Source organism: Neltuma alba, unplaced genomic scaffold, assembly GCF_004799145.2.
Source record: "Neltuma alba isolate B1F8T4 unplaced genomic scaffold, ASM479914v2 tig00004866_pilon, whole genome shotgun sequence".
Lineage (NCBI taxonomy): Eukaryota > Viridiplantae > Streptophyta > Magnoliopsida > Fabales > Fabaceae > Neltuma > Neltuma alba.
Window position 1 is genome coordinate 63,910 of NW_021633889.1, and position 19,317 is coordinate 83,226.

Consider the following 19,317-nt stretch of genomic DNA (forward strand, 5'->3'; position numbering starts at 1 on the left):
ATTTTTTTAACAGTGTATAATATATCAAAAAAGCCGTTGACATTTTATTCCCGTCACTCGTTGTTGGAAATCCAAGCCTGGATGAAGCCGCAGGGAAAGCTTGTTGAAATCGGAAAAAGAAGGGCCGACAGCGAACACTGAATACATAAGGTGAAACTGCTCAGTGTTTAACAGAATTATTCGGAAGATCGAGAGAGTATGAGCAGCACCGTAGGAGAAGGAAAGGTGGTGTGCGTCACTGGTGCTTCTGGCTACATTGCTTCATGGCTCGTCAAGTTCCTTCTTCTTCGTGGTTACACTGTCAAGGGGACTGTTCGCGACCCAAGTGAGTGCGTATTAATATTGTCCAATCTATCACCATAAAATTGTTTTGTTGTCTCTGTTTTTCGTTCTCTTGTTTCCCCCGTTTTTCTTTTTATATCAAAATGTTCAGAAAATTCATATCCAGATTTTAATTTATAGTCAGCAGGCATGGATTACGAATTTGTGATGGTTTGTTACTCGTTACAGATGATCCAAGAAAGGTAGATCACTTGCTTAAGCTTGATGGTGCGAAGGAGAGATTGCGACTAATTAAAGCAGATCTCCTGGAAGAAGGTTCCTTTGACCAAGCCGTTGAGGGGTGTGAGGGGGTCTTTCATACTGCATCTCCCTGTTTTACTGATTCCATAGACCCGCAGGTCTAGATCATTTTCTAATTGCTAATAGATAATTGAATGTAATCTTCCTTCGGCGAAGCAATTTATTTCCTAAGGCTTTAAATTCTTTGAAGAATCTGTTTAGCTTGGCAGATGTATTATAGTGGAGTTGTTTTCTATGCGTTGTTGCTTGAGAAATTAACAAGATATTCCTTTTTAGAAATCATAAGGCCTTATAACATTTAATATTTCATTTTGTTTTATAATCAGGCAATTAATGCTTGAGTTACTTATCAAATATCATTTTGAATCTTTTCCAAAACCTTGCTCCTTTCTCTGCCTTCGGCAAATAATAATGCAATCTAGTTGTTTTAGTCTAATGAGTTCAGTAATTCCTCTTAGACTTAAAATAAACAAGCTTTGTGAAATTTATAGAAAAAAATAGTGTAAACTATAAAGAATGGAGTATCACGCCCAATTACCTGTTATCCTTGAAGCATTTGGATATGGTTAAAAGGATAAATTGAAGACAGGCATAACTTCGCTTGCTTCCCTTCGCCTATTTAACTGAAGTAATAATTTGCTGAACCATAGAATTGACTGAAGCTTAGGCTCTTGCAGCTGAGGCCCCTTATGGGCCTCCTTGTTTTGATTGTTGTTTAATTTACCAGCTCTATCCTCATTTCAGACTGAACTTATTGACCCAGCAGTCAAGGGAACTCTCAATGTTCTAAAATCGTGTGCAAAATCATCAAATGTGAAACGACTTGTTTTAACATCTTCCACTTCAGCAGTTGTATTTAATGGAAAACCTCTATCTGCTGACGTTTTGGTTGATGAGACATGGTTTTCAAGTCCAGATGTTTGCAGGGATATTAAGGTAAGTGCTATTATATTATACAGACCCAAATAAGTTTGTGAGTCATGCAGGTTGGATATCGGATATTTGTTGTTTGTCAAGTCTGCATAGAGTTGGGATATCAAGTTTTCTATGTAATGCTATTTGCATGTGGTAGTGCTACATTGGCTAATCAGAAAATAGCATGATTTTGTGTTTTTTTAATGAGAAAAGTAGACTCCATGGACGGTGGTTGCTTTCACTTTGTTGAGTTGGGGGACACATCTAAACTAAAAATGAAGATATTGCTTTTCTAGTAGAGTAAGATAAAAGAGAGTAGCTTGGCAGTTATCCTGGCCCTATGCCACTATGTAGCATTGCTACATTCTTATGTCTCCTGGGCTACAAGATAACATTTGTATAGCACCGTAATTTAAGCAACTTTTCCTTATTGGATAATTTAGCATTCACTGACTGTGTCAGAAGCATAAGAAAAAGACAAACCCCTTCTCTTGTGCCTTTGATATGACTGTTGAAAAAAATTGGAACCTCACAAGTTGCAGAGGAAATTGAAGGATTGCTTAATAATGATTGCTAGGATGATGTTAGGTTTCATGAAGAAAAGGAATCAGTTTCTTTATTATCCTAGAATAAAGTTTACGCTTTAAATCTTAGTGAAATGTTGATGTCTTTTATGATTGTGAAATTTGTAGATGCTTATTATGCTTTGTTGTTGTTGATAAAGCTCAATGGCGTCACATGCGATCCATATAGCTGACACTACTTAGTGGGATAAGACTTTGTTGTTGTTGTTGTTATGCTGTAATGAGGCTCTTTTCAACATGAGTTTCATTTCTTTATATATTGGTTATCATCTATTTTATTTTGAATATCTCAAAATTGCTGCTCCAGCTTTCCATTCAGCTCGTGCTATGCTATGTACTAGACGCAATATCATTTCACAGCCTTAGCAAAACAAGTGCATTAAGTGCTACGAATAACTATGGGTAAAATAAAAAGAAAAATATTGGGATGAGGTCTAATGTTGAGGAGCGATGCACTAAAGCCCAACTCTCATGGGCTTTGCAGGGCAAACCTAGCCCAATGAAGGCCGTGTTAGGTGCCCCCGTGCGGAGTGTGATATTTTATTTCTTAACTATTATATCTATTTTATTCTATTTTGTTTAAATTATTATAGGGTAAAATCTGTTTATCTTATCTGAATTAATTTACAAGATTTACCCGAGATTATCTAGCTAAAGGAGGCAGGTTTGTTGCCTTCACTATATGGAAAACCAGTTCAGGCGAATTTCTTCACTAAGCATAAACTAAACTTCATGTTGAAGACAAAATAAAAGTAAAAATATGCTTTATTCATGACTATCTAGGACTTTTGTTTCAAAATTATTCCCCTTGTTGCCAATTGTTGTAAGACAAGTTTGTAACCATTCAATATTTTACATTCTTGTATAAGTTTCCTACTGTTTTGTATTCTGTTCTTTCAGCGTTGGTATGGTCTTTCCAAGACTTTGGCTGAAGAAGCTGCCTGGAAATTTGCGAAGGAAAACACCGTTGACCTAATTGCTCTCAACCCAACATATGTGATTGGGCCACTCTTGCAACCATTACTCAATGAAAGTTCTGCTATTATATCTAAACTCGTAAAAGGTAACTTTATACACTCACAAGGTTCACACCCTATGGAAATCCTATTCTGTGCTCTGTATGCACCTAGATTACTTGTTGCATTAAACTGAACTACTTTTCTTGTTATGGTCAATTGAAAAGAAATTTGTGTTAAAATGTTGAAGTGGACTTGTGAACCTTGGAATAAGAAAATGCGAGTTATGGTTTTGGAGAAATTTTATTGAAGTACAGCTCTTAATGGACTTGGAGTTTATGTTTATCTAGAATGAGTCTGAGATCATTGTTATCCGAGGTCATAGAGTTTATTATTATTCCCTCTGGTCTTTAATGTATGAGCTAATTGAAGGACTTGTTTTGGTCTTTAAATGAAAGGCCTCAATCCCCTTTGTCTTCTTCAGTGAAAAAAATCCCCTTTGCCTTCCATGTATATTACATTTTCCCAAACAACCCTATAGTTAGATTCATGTATGGTATATAAGTTATGTTCATAATAATCCATATAAATGATTAAAAGGAGGGGTATTTAAGAAAAAATAGCACGTATTTTTACAAATAATTAACTCACCTAATTTCCTTGATTTATGTGAATTAGTTAACTAGATTTTATATTTAGGGCTAAAGAGAGTATATAGGAAACTTAATTCCTTTATTCTAAGTCACTGTTCTTAAGAGTTTATATTTTATTTTATCTCCTTCTGCAGATTATTGTAAATGAAAACGGAAAGGGTCTACCACAATATGTGTGACTGCTTATTTGCAAGCCTCCTCATTCGATTTTTTTTTTTATCAAATTGGTTTACTAAGTATTACATGGATCCACAATGCTTGACATTATGATAGATTAGAGACTCTGCATTTTCTCCTTTTATTTTCTTAGAAAATGTTAGCCTCAGTATTGCTCCTGCTCTTATCGTTGTGGGCCCAGTCTGCTCATTTAATGGGCGTTTACCCTCTTGAAACGGCAGGGGGTAATTTGCAACATTTTTCTAAGTTTAAGGAGGGCATTACACTACTTGATTGTTTAAGACACTCAGTGCTCCTGCGAGAATAGTTTGAGAGTATAATTGCCCTTTAACCCTTAAAAATTTGGTGATCTTTGCATCGTATTTCAGGTGTTTTAACTTCTGCATTAAGTTTTGGAGCTAAAGGATGATTTAGTATTTTTAACATATCAAACACCACAAATGAGTGTCAGACTGGAAAGGGGAAAAACCACAATGAGGCCATGGACTCAAATTGTTACACAATTGTATCCTGTAATTGTGAAGGAGACTTTTTTTGAACTCCCAATTTGTATTTATACAGAAGACAAGTGAACTTCCTATCAAAAGATGAAGAAGAAGAAGACAAGTGAACATCCAGTGCCAGTTGAGAACTATGGTTTTATCTTACAAAGAAACCAAGTTATAGTCTGAAAACCTTTTTTCTTTAATATTGTATTGTCATTAAATTTCTAATATATCAATCTAATACGTTTGATTAACTTTTTAATTTATTCTTTTTTTAAGTAGCTGTTGATTTGGATGCGTATTAAATATTTTGTTTTCATCCCTGGACAAGAATTGATATGTTGCTCCTCATCCCTTACTTGTTTGATGAAGGCCAAACATATCCAAACTATAGTGTAGGATGGGTCAATGTGAAAGATGTTGCAAATGCCCATATTCAGGCCTTTGAGATTCCTTCAGCTAACGGAAGATATATTTTGGTTGAGAGAGTTGTACACTACTCAGAACTCGTGCAGATTTTACATGAGCTGTTCCCAACATTACAACTTCCTGAGAAGTAAGTTGATTATTATTATTATTATAATTTCAAGGATGTATTAACCCTTGAATTTTTAGCTTTGTTACTGAGAACCTCACGTATATAATTTGCTTCGTCTGACTTATGTCCAAGGCCAACTCTTCTGCCTGAAGAACTGAAAATTGCTCATTACTTGTAGCGAACTAAATGGCTTTCAGCGGTAGCAAGAACATTGCTTTGCTTCATCTCGTATTATTCTTGATTCTTTTCTTTTAGCCTTCCGAAGGAGTTCATGTCAGTCACCATTGTATATTCTGATCATTCTTACTGTGCTATACATGAAGAGACTTGAAGATGATTGGCTTTTTTTTTTTTTTTTGTTTTACTTGGTAAACTGATAATAATGGCGTTTGGTTGTTACCGTTCTTGTGGGAAAAATGATTGATTTCATTGATTCAAAATCTCATGTGTACAAGGTATAGGGATATATACAGTAAAAGAGATGAATACAAGAAATGCAAAATATTCATATAGTACATAGGTTTTGTTTTCTCTTTGATCCGCGTGTGTTTTCCTTTAAGGAAAAGTAGGGACCAGGAAGTACTATTTTTTTTTAACAGTTATTCAATCATATTTGTTGACCAAAATGGCTTGCTCTCTCAGCTTCTTTATAACGTCACATATTTTTAAGGCCGAGTCTTTTGTTTCTGATTTCATGTCTTTGTCTTTCACTTGTTAGGTGTGCGGACGATAAGCCCTTTATGCCAAAGCATCAATTTTCTAAAAAGAAGGCACTGACCTTGGGAGTTGAATTTACCCCATTGGATGTGAGTCTGAAGGAGACTATAGAAAGCTTGAAAGAGAAGAACTTCATTAACTTTTAACTGTGATCTCTCTCAAAAACTATGTAGATAAATAAATGTTGATAAGCTTAAGCATGCTTTAAGACTTTCTTGGATGCAAGCAACTCCATTGCATGTATTCAATGATACAGAAAGCAGTAATTGACCAGTTAGGATGCAAGGCATGTATTGAAATAGTATTTCACAGGAAATAACTTCTGTTCACTTGTACTTATGAGGCTTATATTCAATGATAGGCAGGCAATGAGTCCCAAAAATATGTCTGAGGAAGTGAGTCTCTATTTCTGTGTTCTTTCTCACCTGTGGCTACCCTTTGTTCTGTATTGATTACTGAGTAGAAGACATCTTTCAGTGGGAAAATGACATTTGCATATCCGGCAAGGCTGGTGTGTGTGCGTGTGTATATTTTGCCATCAAGGTTGATAATTATCTTGGGGAAAAAAAATCATTTTGGAGATACCTATATTTTTTTGTTAAATTTTAATTTAGTACCTATACGTTTTTTCTCTCTTAATTAAATTCTTAAATTTCGCTCTTTTAGCATCAATGGCTAATGATAAGGACTATCAACGCTAACAGGGTAAATTTAAATAATTTAATCAAAAGAAAAAAATTATATAGATAATATCTCAAGTTCTTAGGGATATTTGGATGAAAACTAAATTATGGTTTTAAAATTGCTTTTATAGTACATGAAATAAATATGTATATAAGTTTGTTTCGCTTTGCAGAAAAGTGCTTTTTAAAAGCACTTATATATTTTCAAACAACCTTTTAATATAAGAACTAGTTGGTTAATTTGAATAGATTAAAAAAACTTGTTAAATTAATTATTTGTAATAAATAAGTATTGTCAGCTTGTTAAATTAATTATTTGTAATAAATAGGTATTGTCTTTCCTCAAATACTTTTATTAATCATGTGTATAAGTTAAAATTATTATTTGATAAAATCTTTAACATATGTAATTATTACAAAAAATATTTTTAAGATAAATAGATAAATATAAGAGGAAAAATAGATTAGGCTGTTATATTTAGAATCAAATTGAAAGTCAAACCAGCTCATATATTAAGAATTAGAGGTAGTATCAAAGGAAAAAAGAAGAAGGAAAAATATAGATATTTACAAAATTATTTTCCCTTATTTTTAAAGGCATCATATTACTGAAATTTGATTGAATGAAGATTTACTAAATTACAATTGCTCTTTTGATTAAACGTAGAGAATAGATGGTGGAAGTTTCACTTTTAGTGTGGAAGGGAAAGGTCACCTGTGTTGGTTTTTTTTTTTTTTTTTTTTTGGGGTGGGGGGAATCCAAGGTAATACTAAACACTGGATGAGTGGGTTCTAATCTTTAATTAATGTACACAAATTTAATAAAAATGAACCTTAAAATAACATCAACGTTAGACCCTAATAATTCAACAATGGTAGTCTGGCACAAGCTTCATTACATAACTTGCAGATTAAAGCAATTAAAGAGATTAATTATTTTGCAAAATGATATTTATAATTTTTGTCAAGATCATCCTCAAACACTTGACTAGTTATTTTCTTGAGTGTTTTATATATGTTAAATTGTTAATACTCTTATAAAATTTGATGAGTAATGTTAAGTTTGATAGTGACTAGTTATGAGTTATGTTTTATATTCCTGTGTGGGCTGGTAGCATAATTTATAAAGCTATTCCCTGTCTTATATTAAATTTTTAACAGTTGAAATTTACATTTTATAAAGCTGTTACCATCATATTAAATAATTAAAAAAATACATAAATTCAATTTATTAACATTTACCATAAACAATTGAAAACTTTAGTAAGAAATTAAAAATTATTTTATAAAATATTTATAAATATTGAAGTTTTTTAGTTAATGAACAAAAGGGCCCTAGAGCCTAGACTTATTTTTTTTCCCGGCAAAATTAAGTTGCCACTTACAATACATATATCAAAGGCCGGCTTCAAACTCTGCCCCCATCGCCAATGGTGGGGATGGAGACAAAGGGAAGAGGGGATCCTCTTCCAGCGGATTACCCCCATATACTGCAACAAACCAGAAAAATGCAAGTGAAGATTGTGTAGAAATGTTGAGAAGAATCACCCAATTAATATGTCACTGGCAGGAGATGTGTTGGACTCAGGGATCCATGGTGGATGTGGTTCTTCGGTGCGCTGATTTTCTCTCTCTGGCACTCGTGATGCTGCCCGAAGAATCCCCAAAGGATTGCTCGATCGGCTCGGAAAGACGGGTTAAGTTCGTGGAAAACCAGATTAGTGAATGGGGACGATGTGAGTTTAAGTAACGGACAGAGAAACGGAATATTCGCTCCTCTGTTCCTAGTGTCTCTCCAAGCGATGACTTAAGCATTTTGGAAGTCAAAGCGCCGCCGCCAACTAAGACAAAACACGCTAGAGTCAAAAAGAATGTACATGGATGTGGAAAAAGTTGGACATATGGCATACATTTAATAGATAAAATGAATCTGTTGAGTGTTTGACTTTACCAAATTGAAGGAAAGGTCGAGAGAGTATGGGCAACAACGTAGGTGAAGGAAAGGTGGTGTGTGTCACTGGTGCTTCTGGCTATATTGCTTCATGGCTCGTCAAGTTCCTTCTTCTTCGTGGTTACACTGTCAAGGGGACTGTCCGTGACCCAAGTGAGTTCATCTTAAATATGTTCCAATCTATGACCACAAAGGAGTCAATTATATTTTGTTGTTTTATATAGTGTATATTCTTGGGTTACCAATTTTTGGTGCTTTGTAATTCATCACAGATGATCCAAGAAAGGTAGATCACTTGCTTAAGCTTGATGGTGCAAAGGAGAGACTGCGCCTGATTAAAGCAGATCTCCAGGAAGAAGGTTCCTTTGACCAAGCTGTTGAAGGGTGTGAGGGTGTCTTTCATACCGCATCTCCCTGTTATTTTGATCCCATAGATCCGCAGGTTTATATCATTTTCTATTTGTTGAAAGATAATTGGCTGTTCTCTTGCTTTATCAAAGCATTTTATTTCCTGAATTTTAAATTGTTTGAAGAATCTATTTAGCTTGGGAGATGTATTACAGTGTAGTTGCCTTCTTTTTGCATTGTTGCTTGAGAAATTAAGAAGTTATTCCTTCTTCGAAATCATAAGGCCTATGCTAGAATAGTAGAAGGCAAAACGTTTAATATTTGATTTTGTCTCTAAAGCAGGCAGTTAATTTTTAAATTACATATTGACTACTATGTTGAACCTTTCCAAAAACTTGCTTCCTCCTCTGCCTTTGGCAAATAATAACACAAGTTCTTATAGTCAAATGAGTTCACCATTTCCTCATAGACTTAAAAATTTACATATCTTGTGAAATTTATGCAAAATTACTGTAGATAATAAAGAATCTAGTGTGGGTTTGTAGAAGATAGAAGGAGAGAGAGGGAAAGGAAAGTCAGAGAGACAGGGAAGGAAGAGGATTAGAGAGAAAAGAGGGAAACTGAATCATGCGCATGAGAATTCATTAGATGATCAACTGATAAGTACAGAGGTTAGGATTGTATTTAAAGACAACCTAATAGCTAACTATCTACAGACTGCCTAAACTACCCTTCGGCCTTATTGAACTAGTGATCCATTATTAACCCACGCAGCTTATCGGATTAGCAACCACTCCTGGACCCAAATCATTTATTCTTCTATGATTACATAACAATGCCCCCCTTCAAAAACCCTTGTCCTCAAAGGTTCTGTTCTTGAAAAGTGGGATGTTGCCGCTGCAATTGGTACAAGGGCACCCAAGTAGCTTCTCCTTCTGAGAGCTGTTTCCACTTGACCAAAACCTCAGTGATAACTCATCCTTTTTTCCTACCAAGCCGTTTATTCAGAATCTGTTCTGGCTCTTTAACTGGTGGTGGGTCAGACCAATTAAGAGGAGGATGGTGCTGCTTAACCTTATGGTCAGGGCACAGTTTTAATAAGGAGATATGGAATACATCATGTATTCTTCAATCAGCAAGGAGTTCTAGCTTGTAAGTGACAGGCCCTATTTTCTGTATAATCCTATAGGAACCAAAGTACCTAGGAGCCAACTTCTAAGAGCTCCTTGACGCTGCAGAAATTTGACAGTAGGGCTGGAGCTTTAGGAAAACCCATTGACCAATCTGAAATTCCCCATCAGTCCGATGCAAATCAGCCCATTGCTTCATAATGTTAATAGCCTGGTCTAGGTGGCGTTTAGCTATTAATAAAGCTTCCTTCCTTGCTGTAAATGACCTATCCACAGCCACCACAATCGCATCTCTAGGTAAGTAGGGTATGTGAATGGGAGGCTTTTGACCATATAGCAATTCATGGGGGGTAGCCTTAGTTGTTGTGTGGTAAGTGGTGTTATACCACCATTCATCCATTGCTAGCCATTTGCACCAATCTCTAGGCTTTTCCCAGCACATGCACCATAGATAAGTTTCTAGGCAGCGATTTAGAACCTCAAACTGACCATTCGTTTGTGGATGATAAGAGGAAGTCAATTTTTGATCAATGGCCAGCACCTTAAGGAATTCCCTCCAAAAGTTACTGATAAAGAGGGAGTCCCGATCACTTATTATTTCCATAGGAGCACCATGGGGTTTGCAAGTATTATCCAGAAAATGTTGAGCCAAAGTAGAAGCCGAGAAGGGGTGAGAAAGTGGAAGAAAACGAGGAATACTTAATCTATCTGCCACCACCCAAGTTGTATCTTTCCCACACGACTTAGGGAGCCCTTCAATAAAATCCATTGTTACACTCTCCCATACTCTACTAGGCACCGGAAGAGGCTGTCACAAACCGGGATAAGCCACAGATTCATAATTATACCTAGCACAAGTATCACAATTTTTAATAAAATCTTTAACTTTAGCAAATAAGTTTTTCCACCAAAATAAGACTTGACATGCTAGTAAGTGGCATGAATCCCTGAGTGACCATCCAAATGAGTGGCGTGAAGCCATTCTAGGGTTTTTTTGTTTAATCAATTGTTATTGCCTATCACCAATCTGCCACTTTTCCTCAAAAATTCACCATCCCAAGAATAATTTCCAGCCATATCGTCTTGTTGTTGTAGCTGGATAATAAGGGCTTGTAAATCTTCATCTTGCTGCCAGCTATGTTTAATTTCTTCTGAGAGTTCTTCTAAACAAGTAGCGAGAGTAATTTGAAAAATTTCTTGCTTTAGCATCTGAGGTAACGCGTCGGCTGCAACGTTAGTATTCCCCTTCTTATATGGATCTCATAATCATAACCCATGAGTTTAGAAATCCAGTACATTTGAAATGAAGTTTTAAGCTTTTGATCAAGTAGATATTTTAAACTTTGTTGATCTGTCCTGATGATAAATTGCCTCCCTTCAAGATATTGATGTCAATGTTCAATAACTTGCACCACAGCCAATAATTCTTTCTCATATATAGATAAACCCTGATGTCTAGGTGCTAACGCTTTGCTAAAATATGCCACTAGTTGGCCTTGCTGCATCAACACTGCCCCAATGCCACTTCCACAAGCATTTGTTTCAACCACAAAAACCTTCGTAAAATCTGGAAGCATTAAAACGAGGGCTGCTACCAAGGTTTCCTTCAATTTCCTGAATGTGGCAGCAGCTAATTCAGACCAAGAAAAATTATTCTTAAGCAGGTCATTTAAGGGTCTTGCAATTTGACCATAAGCCTTAATAAAATACCGATAATAACCTGCCAGCCCCAAGAATGACCTCAATTACTTCACTGTAGTAGGTTCTGGCCATTCTATCACAGCCTGAATCTTTTTAGGATCGGTGGCTACTTTTCCATTACTAACAATATGCCCCAAATATTCTACCTGGGTGGCAGCAAAACAACACTTACTCATCTTCACAAAATGGTGGTTTTTCCTCAATATTTCCAACACTTGCCTTAAGTGCTAAATATGTAGGTACATAGTAGGATTGTATATGAGGATGTCGTCAAAAAATACCAATACAAACTTCCTTAAGGAGTCCTGGAAGATGCTGTTCATAGCACCTTGGAAACTTGTAGAGGCATTGGTTTGTTACCAACCACTCATAGTGTCCTGAGTGAGTTTGGAAAGCAGTTTGGATGTATCTTTAGGTTCTATTCTGATCTGGTGGTATCCTGCATGCAGATCCAGCTTTGTAAACCACCTGACTGTCTTTAGTTCATCAAGTAACTCTTCTACCAGGGGAATAGGGTATTTGTTCTTAACCGCTCTCTTACCTAACTCTCTATAATCGATGCACATACGCCACGACCCCTCCTTCTTTTTCACTAACACGATAGGCGAAGCAAATGGCAAGGCACTCTCTTGAATAACTCCATTACCTAGTAATTCTTGACTTGCCTCTCTATTTCATCTTTTTATGTTGCTAGATAATGATAGGGCCTTAAATTAACCAGATCAGACCCCTCATGTAACACAATAGAGTGATTGTGACCCTTTCTTAGGGGAGAAAGAGAAGTAGGTTCTGCAAAAAATCAGCAAATTCCTTGAGCAATTTCCTTACACCTATCCCGGCATCATTATTTTCATTATGCATACTCCCAGAAACTGTAACTTCTTCCTCCTTAATAGCTTGCAGTAAGAAGATTTGGCTCCCTTCCTCTAATTGATTATCTAGCTTGTTGACAATTCTGCAACTTCCCTGTGACATAGGTTGCAAAGTGCACAAATCGTCACCATACCAGAAAGTCATAGACATCTTGTTATAGTTCAAGAGGCATGATGAGCAACTCCTTTTAACTATCTCAAACTGAGACCAATATCATATGTCCTAATGTCCATAATCCTCAAATCCCATTGAAACTCTTTCCCCTTCATGCGCTACTTAAAATTCCACCATCATCCATAGATTTAAAGTCTAGCCCCCCCCTAAAATCCTAGCTTCAGAGTGTCTCCCCCATCCAACACAGTTTCCTTGCTAAACTAGAGTCCAAATAATCATGAGTTGCGCCCTCATGGAGAGAGATTTGGAGGCATTCTTCACTCTCAAAAATATCAAGGTTGTGAGCTATACCCTTCTTATCGTCTCTGGCAGCTCAATCAATTGAAGTTGCAATCATTGCCATTGGGAACAGTTATGGCCCTTCAAAAACGTCTGGTGGCAATAGAAACATAAATTGTTAGCCCTGTAGTTGTTGACTTCTTCAGGAGACAATTTATGTGGCCCTTTAGAGTTGGGTCGGAATGAGCTTGCACAAGAACCAACAGAAAATGAGGAAAAAGAAGCAGTTTTGACCATCAATGAAGTGGGTTTGACCGAAGACACTCTTGTCACCAGATATTTGGGACCCACTCAAAAAGGAGTTAGCTTTGATGGAGCGCCACTTGTCTTGACCCTGCAACACATCACCACTCTGTCGCTTAAGGGCTAATTTCCCTTCTGAGTTGGTGCGCAAATTCAGATCATGGGCCTGCACAATGCTTTGAGCTTCTTCCATAGTCTGGGGACGCAAGATTCGAACCTAACGAGCAAAGTCAGGTTGAAGCCCTTCAATGTACGCTTGGATAGTGTGCTTCTCTGAAAGATGAAGTTTATAATGCAAGGAGTTGAACTCATCATCATAAGCTTCTAGCATGTTGGTTTGATGCAAACGTTTGAGTTCAACCATGGGTGCTTTGAATAGCTCTCCAAAACGGATCTTTAGCACTGCCTTGTAAGTATCCTAAGGAATGACACAATCGCTGTAATCGTCTTCAAAGGCTAAATGCCAGATATATGCTTTCTCCTCCAAATTAATGCTTGCCATTTAGACTTTTCTATCTACTGGCATTTCATCGAGACAGAAAAATCACTCACATTTAGCAATCCATCTTGGTGTACCTTCAGTTCTTAAAGTTCGCCCAATTCTTGTTCAACGATCTTGAGTTGTTTGTCCATTTGGTTCTTCATCTTTTGTGTTTGGGATTGTGTTATGAAAAGTAAAGAAATAGGAGAGAGAAAGGAAAAAGAGTAATAGAAATAGAGAAGAATTAGAGAAGAGTAGAGGATCAAGAGAAACTGAATAATTTCTAATCAGATTGCAAAACTGAGATACAAAGAATGGCAAATACTTATTTATAAGCAAAAGCCCTAATAGATAAAATATCCTAATATTATCTAAATATTATTTAGATATCCTAATCTATTCAAATCCTACTAATATAATTAAAGACTATCTAAATCCTAATAATATTTATTTAAACCCTATTTATATCATATTTAAGTATTTTCTTACTTATAATTATAATTACATAACAATACCCCATTCCCCAAAAGACCCTTGCCCTCAAGGGTCAAGTACACAAAAACTCGTCCTGAACCAGCACCAAAGAGCATCTTGATTAATTTGCCTTTAAACCAAATCTGAGTTAAGCATGTTGTAGAAGAAACAGGAACAGGAGAAATCGAATTAAAATTGATTGATGATAGCAACGAGTTGCAACTCTTTTCTTGAAAGAGAAGGCCCATAAACGCAAACACCATCCTTGTTGGGAGTTGCGTCTTTGATTTTTCCTTTGTTAAGCTTATCAAGTATGTCATTAGCATGGGGTACGGTGTTTTTATTATATCTTGAACTGCCAAGTCTTCGGCTCGATCATCGGAACTTTCTTTTTCACTTCTGTACGCATACTGAAGATTTTTCTTGATGTTATCATTATACTCAAAAGGCTTTTGAGCTTCGACAAACACATCTTGAGTGGTGGTAATTGATTGCACGTTGAATCCCAGTGACTCTTCTAATTTGATGGACTCTTCGTGGTATGACATGTTTGCTTCTTGAACTTCCAAACCTTCTACTTGAGCTGTTAGGCTTTCTTCTTGATCTTCTAAAGCTTTTCTTGCCTTTTCAGCTTCCCAATCTTTTCGCAAGTCTGCTACCTCTTGCTTTAAGATGGGTAGAGTTTCGCACCATACCACACTTATTTCCTCAAGCCGTTGAACCATGTTTTGGATTTGTTCCACCATAGAATTCATTTTTGGCATGGCAGCGGCAATAGAATCCATATTTTGAATGATAGTGGCTGAGGAGCGCAAGGCTCTGATACCACTGTTATGAAAAGTAAAGAAATAGGAGAGAGAAAGGAAAAAGAGTAATAGAAATAGAGAAGAATTAGAGAAGAGTAGAGGATCAAGAGAAACTGAATAATTTCTAATCAGATTGCAAAACTGAGATACAAAGAATGGCAAATACTTATTTATAAGCAAAAGCCCTAATAGATAAAATATCCTAATATTATCTAAATATTATCTAGATATCCTAATCTATCCAAATCCTACTAATATAATTAAATACTATCTAAATCCTAATAATATTTATTTAAACCCTATTTATATCATATTTAAGTATTTTCTTACTTATAATTATAATTACATAACAGATTGCGTGAGGGCATGCAGGCCAGGAAAGGTCGGCTTTGATACCACTAATGTGGGTTTGTAGAAGATAGAGGGAGAGAGAGGGAAAGGAAAGTCAGAGAGACAAAGAAGGGAAGAGGACTAGAGAGAAAGGAGGGAAACAGAGTCACACGCATGAGAATTCATTAGATGATCAACTCCTAGTACAGAGGTTAGGATTCTATTTAAAGACAACCTAACAGCTAACTAACTACAGATTGCCTAAACTACCCTTCGGCCTTATTGAACTAGTGATCCATTATTAACCCACACGGTTTACAGGATTAGCAACCACTCCTGAACCCAAATAATTTATTCTTCTATGATTACATAACAGAATCATGCCCACTTACCTGTTGTCCTTTAAGTATGTAAGAGGGTGGAAAATTGAACACAAGCATATCTTTGCTTGCTCTACTTTGTCTATTTTGTTGAACTAACACATTTCTGAAACAGAGAAATGGCTCTAGCTTATGCTTTTACATTGCAGGCCCATTACGGGTCTCCTTATTTTGATTATTGCTTCATTTACGGACTCTATCCTCATTTCAGACTGAACTTATTGACCCAGCAGTCGAGGGAACTCTCAATGTTCTTAGGTCGTGTGCAAAATCATCAAATGCAAAACGAGTTGTTTTAACATCTTCCTTTGCAGCAGTTACACATACTGGAAAACCGCTAACTCCTGATGTTGTAGTTGATGAGACATGGTTTTCAAGTCCAGATATCTGCAGGGGTATGAAGGTAAGTGTCAATATGTTATACTGATAAATGAAGTTTGTGATTCATTTAGGTTTCTTATTTGATAATAGTTGTCAATTCTTCTTAGATTTGGATACCAAGTTTTTCTCTTGCCATTACATTGGCCAATCGAACAGTATGATTTCATAATTAATTAATTAGAGCAGTGGAGTCCGTGGGCAGTGGTTTCTTCTATTCTATTGAGTTGTGAGACAAATTTTAACTAAAAATGATGAAATTGCGAGTCTGTTAGAGGGAGATAAATGAGAGTAGCTTGGAAGTTATTCTGGCCCTATACCACTTGTGTGGTATTGCAACTCTCTTTTGTCTCCCGGGCTACAAAATATACGTTTATATAGCTATAGGTCATGCTTCTGGTACTAATATGGATAAAACAACGATTATTTTAGCACTTTTTCATTGTGGGATGATTCAACACTCACTGACCATGTCAGAACTCAGAAGCACAAGAAAATGACATCCACTAATGATGATGGGAAGATGAAGAGTAAATTGAAGGGTTTCTTGATGATGTTAGATTTGATGAATAAAAGGATAAAGCTTAGACTTAAATACTTTGTGAAATGTTGATGCCTTGTGTGATTCAACTACTTGATGCTGTGATTGATAGATGAGCATCATGTTGTTGTGAGGCTTTTTTAAATGTGAACTTGGTTTATATGTGTGTGTGTGTGTGTGTGTGTATAGTGGTTATTATCTATTATTCTTTTAATCTCTTAAATTGTTACTACGTTTCCATGTAGCTCATGCTATGCTATGTGCTGAATGCAATATTATTTTACCGCCTTAGCAAAACAGGTATATTAAGCAGTATGAATAATTAAGCATATAATATAAGGAAAATTATTAGAATGAGATTTCAGTTTAAACTAAACTTCATTTTGAAGACAAATGAAAAGTCAAAATAAGAAAGTATCCTGTAACATTTAGGCCTTTTGTTTCTGAATTATTTCTTATGTTGCCAATTGGTGTAACACAAGTTTGTAATCATTTAGTATTCGGCATTCTGCTTCAAGTTTCCTACAGCGTTATATTCTGTTCTTTCAGCGCTGGTATCATGTTTCCAAGATTTTGGCTGAAGAAGCTGCCTGGAAATATGTGAAAGAAAATGGTATTGACCTGGTTGTTCTCAACCCGGCATTTGTGATAGGGCCACTCTTGCAACCGTCACTTAATGAAACTTGTGCTATTATATTTAAGCTTATAAAAGGTAATTTTTATGTACTCATTAGGTTTGCACTTTGCAGAAATACTGTCATGATCTGGTGGATTACTTGATGTTTTCAACTGAGCTACTTTCGTTGGTATAGTCAAATGAAAAGGGAACTCATGTCAAAAATGTTGAAGTGGACTAATGTGTTATGTTCATTGAAATAAGAAAATGAGGGTTATGGGTGTTGAGAAACCTACTGAAATGGAACTCCGATGGATTTGGAGTTTACGTTTATCTAGAGTGAGTCTTAGATCATTATCATCTGAGGATGTGGAGTTTAATATTACATAGATGCTCTAAACTCAGTTATCGTTAATCATTATTCTCAAGAGTATAAGTACTTCGTCTCTATCTGCAAAAAGTTTATCCGCCAAATTATTATAAAAGAAAAAGGAGAGGGGCTGCCACAGTATATGTGAAAATCCTTCTTATTTGCTGGCCACTTCATTTAATGTATGTTTTACCTGAAATTTTGCAATACTGATTTTGATCAAAGACCAAAGTTGACTTGCAAAGTATTAGCATTTGAATCTCAATGCTTACCATTATGCTAGATTACAGACCCCACATTTTCCTTTTTTATTTTTTGGGAAAAGTTTAGCTTCAATATTGCTGTTGACCTGACAGTGGCAAGACAATAAGAAAATATCATTATTTTATTTCATATTTTATACAAGAAAGTAATTTGTTTGAGGGAATTGAAAGATGTCAGTTTTATCTTTAATGTATGCAGTCTTATATTGAGTTTTTTTTCCTATTTATTTGTTATTGGCTTTTATTTTACATCCAATTTGTAGTTATGGTTTTAACAGTTGTAGGGGGTCTTTGGGATTCTTTCTGGCATGACCATTTTGACTCGTGACCTATTCTATCGTTAAATTACAAATTTTCCTTTTGTCATTAAATATCTTTTTTTTAATCAATTGATTAATAATTTTGGGGTTGCTTTCCTCATCCTTCACTTATTTGATGCAGGTCAGACATTTCCAAACTATAGTGCAGCATGGGTCAATGTGAAAGATGTTGCTAATGCCCATATTCAAGCCTTTGAGATTCCTTCAGCTAGCGGAAGATATATTTTGGTTGAGAGAGTTGCACACTACTCAGAACACGTGAAAATTTTACATGAATTGTTCCCAACATTACAACTTCCTGAGAAGTTAGTTACTTACTATTATTATCGTTATAATTTCATGAATGAATTAACTTATGAATTTATAGCTTTATTTCTTAAAACCTCACGCATACAATTATCCTTGTTTCTTCTGAATTGTGTCTGAGACAAACTCTTTTGCATGAAGAACTAAAAATTGCCCATTACTTGAAGCAAAATAAACGGCTTTCAGAGACAACTGGAGCATCTCATCATCTCTTATTTTGCTTATTCTTATCTTTTGGCTTTTCCAATCAGTTTCCATTTACATTCTGATCATCCTCACTGTGTAAAACATGAACATACTGGATGATGGTGATAATTACTTGCTCCCCAGACTTGATTTTTATGGCTCCCCCCCCCCCCCTCTCTCGTCTTGGTGAACTGATTTAATGAATGATGCTTCTTGTCATTCAATCATATTTAACAGCCAAAATGGTTTGCCCTCTCAGCTTCTTTGCATCCAGCTATATATTTATTTTAGGTCAAGTACATTTTTCTGATTTCATGTGTTCGTTCCCACTTTTTAGGTGTGCGGACGATAAGCCCTCCATGCCAAAGTATCAAGTTTCTAAAGAGAAGGCAATGACCTTGGGAATTGACTTCATTCCATTGGAACTGAGTCTCAAGGAGACTGTAGAAAGCTTGAAAGAGAAGAACTTCATTAACTTCTAACTGTGATATCTCTCTCTCTCAAAAGAAATTATGTTGATGTGCTTAAGCTTGCTTAGGTCTGTGTCCTGGGTGTAAACAACCCCATTGCTTATATTCAATGATACAGAAAGTAATATTTATGATACTAGGCTTATATTAAAATAGGACTTAGTTGGAAATAACTTCGGTTTACTTGTACTAGTGAGGATTCTACTCAATGATCGGCATAGGCAGGGACAAGAAGTCTCATAATATGTACGAGGAAGGAAGTGTGTCCTTAATTATGTATTCTATGTCTTTTGGTGACTTCTCATTTCACACGTCGCATGTACGTCAAATGGGGTTAAAAGCCACAAAATACAATCACACAATTATACGTGAGATATAATACCCCAAAGGTGCCTTTGGTATGAGGG

At 35.9% G+C, this 19,317-nt stretch overlaps 2 protein-coding genes across 3 annotated transcripts; both read left to right on the forward strand.

The window, feature by feature from the left end:
* Positions 1-148: 148 nt before the first annotated feature.
* LOC114746034 (tetraketide alpha-pyrone reductase 1) lies at positions 149-5,880 on the forward strand. 2 transcript variants are annotated; one of them, XM_028934219.1, is made up of 6 exons: positions 149-325; positions 511-680; positions 1,327-1,518; positions 2,982-3,144; positions 4,725-4,908; positions 5,609-5,880. In XM_028934219.1, exons 1-6 carry the CDS (start codon positions 199-201, stop codon positions 5,751-5,753), a joined length of 981 nt encoding a protein of 326 aa, XP_028790052.1. In that variant the 5' UTR covers positions 149-198; the 3' UTR covers positions 5,754-5,880. The 2 variants fall into 2 exon arrangements, with proteins under 2 accessions (XP_028790052.1, XP_028790053.1); XM_028934220.1 differs by lacking the exon at positions 5,609-5,880 and adding an exon at positions 3,825-3,863 and having other exon boundaries at positions 4,725-4,787.
* Positions 5,881-7,873: 1,993 nt separating this feature from the next.
* On the forward strand, positions 7,874-19,219 carry LOC114746033 (cinnamoyl-CoA reductase 1-like). Its single transcript, XM_028934218.1, has 6 exons — positions 7,874-8,394; positions 8,514-8,683; positions 15,672-15,863; positions 16,929-17,091; positions 18,070-18,253; positions 18,778-19,219. The coding sequence occupies exons 1-6, from the start codon at positions 8,268-8,270 to the stop codon at positions 18,920-18,922; spliced, it is 981 nt and encodes a 326-aa protein (XP_028790051.1). The 5' UTR covers positions 7,874-8,267; the 3' UTR covers positions 18,923-19,219.
* The last annotated feature ends 98 nt before the right edge of the window (positions 19,220-19,317 follow it).

What these genes read in the sequence shown, in the direction of transcription:
- LOC114746034 (XM_028934219.1), top strand. Translation starts at nt 199, where the DNA reads ATGAGCAGCACCGTAGGAGAAGGAAAGGTGGTGTGCGTCACTGGTGCT. An exon ending in ATGTTTGCAGGGATATTAAG is followed by an intron (nt 1,519 to 2,981) that starts GTAAGTGCTATT and finishes CTGTTCTTTCAG; the next exon opens with CGTTGGTATGGTCTTTCCAA. An exon ending in TATATCTAAACTCGTAAAAG is followed by an intron (nt 3,145 to 4,724) that starts GTAACTTTATAC and finishes TGTTTGATGAAG; the next exon opens with GCCAAACATATCCAAACTAT.
- LOC114746033 (XM_028934218.1), top strand. Translation starts at nt 8,268, where the DNA reads ATGGGCAACAACGTAGGTGAAGGAAAGGTGGTGTGTGTCACTGGTGCT. An exon ending in ATATCTGCAGGGGTATGAAG is followed by an intron (nt 15,864 to 16,928) that starts GTAAGTGTCAAT and finishes CTGTTCTTTCAG; the next exon opens with CGCTGGTATCATGTTTCCAA. An exon ending in ACATTACAACTTCCTGAGAA is followed by an intron (nt 18,254 to 18,777) that starts GTTAGTTACTTA and finishes CCCACTTTTTAG; the next exon opens with GTGTGCGGACGATAAGCCCT.